The sequence below is a fragment of the Solanum stenotomum genome, chromosome 8 (genome assembly GCF_019186545.1).
Source record: "Solanum stenotomum isolate F172 chromosome 8, ASM1918654v1, whole genome shotgun sequence".
In the NCBI taxonomy this organism is placed as follows: Eukaryota; Viridiplantae; Streptophyta; class Magnoliopsida; order Solanales; family Solanaceae; genus Solanum; species Solanum stenotomum.
This window is the reverse complement of record NC_064289.1, coordinates 52,926,144-52,927,982: the sequence shown is the minus strand read 5'-3', so window position 1 is coordinate 52,927,982 and position 1,839 is coordinate 52,926,144. Positions and strand designations below refer to the sequence as shown.

Here is a 1,839-nt window from a genome sequence, read left to right as displayed (position 1 = left end):
CAATTTATGTGACACATTCCGAATTTTGAAATCCAAACAAGTCTATCTTTGATCGTAAAAAATTTATATATCTTTCAAATATTTTGAATTATCAATACAAATATATAAATTTCATTTTATAAAATTTGAAGATTTCATAAGCAAATTCTCGATCAAACTTAAACTGTTTGATTTTGAGAAGACGAAATATATCACATAAATTAAGACAGAAAAAGTGTCTCTTATCCATCGTACCAAACGGTCCAGAATATAAAAATTGGAAAACGTAGAAAGTAAATGAACTAGTATCCCCAAAAAGGTTAACAGTAGTCCAGTCTTTCAAAAGATCAGTGATCACATGATGTACTAGCAAACCTACATACACAGTGGAATATATCTACTGCTCCATAAGAAATCATTTCATCATTTCTCTAAAGGTATGAAGTATTATTATTTTTCTTTCTCCATCTCCATATATTGTTGGAGTTGGAAATTAAACCAATTATTATAATGTCTGGCGTATGGATATTTGACAAGAAAGGTGTTGCCCATTTGATCAAAAATCCTACTCGTGAGTCTTTCGAGCTAAAACAACCAACATATCCAGGTATATGATTACTCGATATAAGTTTAACTTGTTAGATTCAGTCATTAATACTACACACTCTCTTTTGAGGCTATGGAGACTGCGCGATATATTATGTGTGTTTTATGTTTTTATATATTTGTTAGGGGTTAAGGGTTCTCTCAGGGAGATTAGACCGTCACGTACTGATTGCAGTGACAGAGTTAAATTTTTCACTAAGAAAATTCAAAATTTTAAAAAGAAGAAAGTAAATATAGAAAATCAAGATGATTCAATACTTATTATATATATCAGAAAATAGTTGTAATCTCACGTATATCGTGAAATTTCTTACTAAGGAAGTTTGAATATCGTAACCTAGCTTGCACCCATAATTGCAATCTGTAATTTTTGAGCGTGACATATTTGATATTAGAACGCAATTTGTTGGTTTCAACAAGGATTTGACAACATAAGCATTAATTCAAGGCAAAATGCTTAATTCCTTGGTCATGTCATAGGTTACATTTATATGTTTTTCCTTCATGACATTTTGTACACGACTCTAAATTTTGTATTCGTCTTTGCAGGCACAGGTACAGTCACTGCACCTGGGGCACGCCCTCGGGTGTTGGTGTACCTACCAGAGAATGAGATGATAAGTTCCTATGAAGAACTAGAGAAGAGACTCATTGAACTCGGGTGGACCCGATTCAACAACCCGATGAAGACGGATCTTCTGCAGTTTCATAAATCAGATGATTCTGCACATCTCATTTCACTTCCAAAGAGCTTTACAAACTTCAAATCACACCAGATGTATGACATTGTTGTCAAGAATCCATCGATTTTTGAAGTCCGTGATGTTAAAGTGTGTGATCATCTCATCTGAAACTTAAATTATTAGAGAAACATACTTAATTATGTTATTTCTCCCCTGTCATATCTGGATTTGATTCTTTTTCATTAGCCAAATATGTGGATTTAATATTCTTTTGCTCTTTGGTTGGTGGAGAGATTTTGAACTTAGCTAGTTTATCACTTTGCCTGTTCTGATAACATATTGAATTGTATACATAATCATTTCATCTAAAAATTTAAGCTATTAAAAAATCACACTTTTAATTATTTAACTAATTATATATTTATATTATGTCTTAGCACACACTTTTGCATATGTGGACTTGATACTTTTTCTTGGTAAAAAATGTCAAATATATTTTTGCCTTTTGGGTAGTGCCGTGGTGGTGATATTTGAACTGGATCTCTAGCAAGTTGAAATGTGTGATTATCTT

The 1,839-nt window shown here is 32.0% G+C and overlaps 1 protein-coding gene across 1 annotated transcript; it reads left to right on the top strand.

Moving 5' to 3' along the window:
• The first annotated feature begins 297 nt into the window (after nucleotides 1–297).
• On the top strand, nucleotides 298–1,445 carry LOC125874349 (flowering-promoting factor 1-like). The gene is made up of 2 exons (XM_049555225.1): nucleotides 298–586; nucleotides 1,135–1,445. Exons 1-2 carry the CDS (start codon nucleotides 490–492, stop codon nucleotides 1,434–1,436), a joined length of 399 nt encoding a protein of 132 aa, XP_049411182.1. The 5' UTR covers nucleotides 298–489; the 3' UTR covers nucleotides 1,437–1,445.
• Nucleotides 1,446–1,839: the final 394 nt, after the last annotated feature.

Excerpts from the sequence above, each read along its gene's own strand:
- LOC125874349 (XM_049555225.1), top strand. The coding sequence starts at position 490 with ATGTCTGGCGTATGGATATTTGACAAGAAAGGTGTTGCCCATTTGATC. Across the intron at positions 587-1,134 it reads AAAACAACCAACATATCCAG|GCACAGGTACAGTCACTGCA; the intron begins GTATATGATTAC and ends TCGTCTTTGCAG.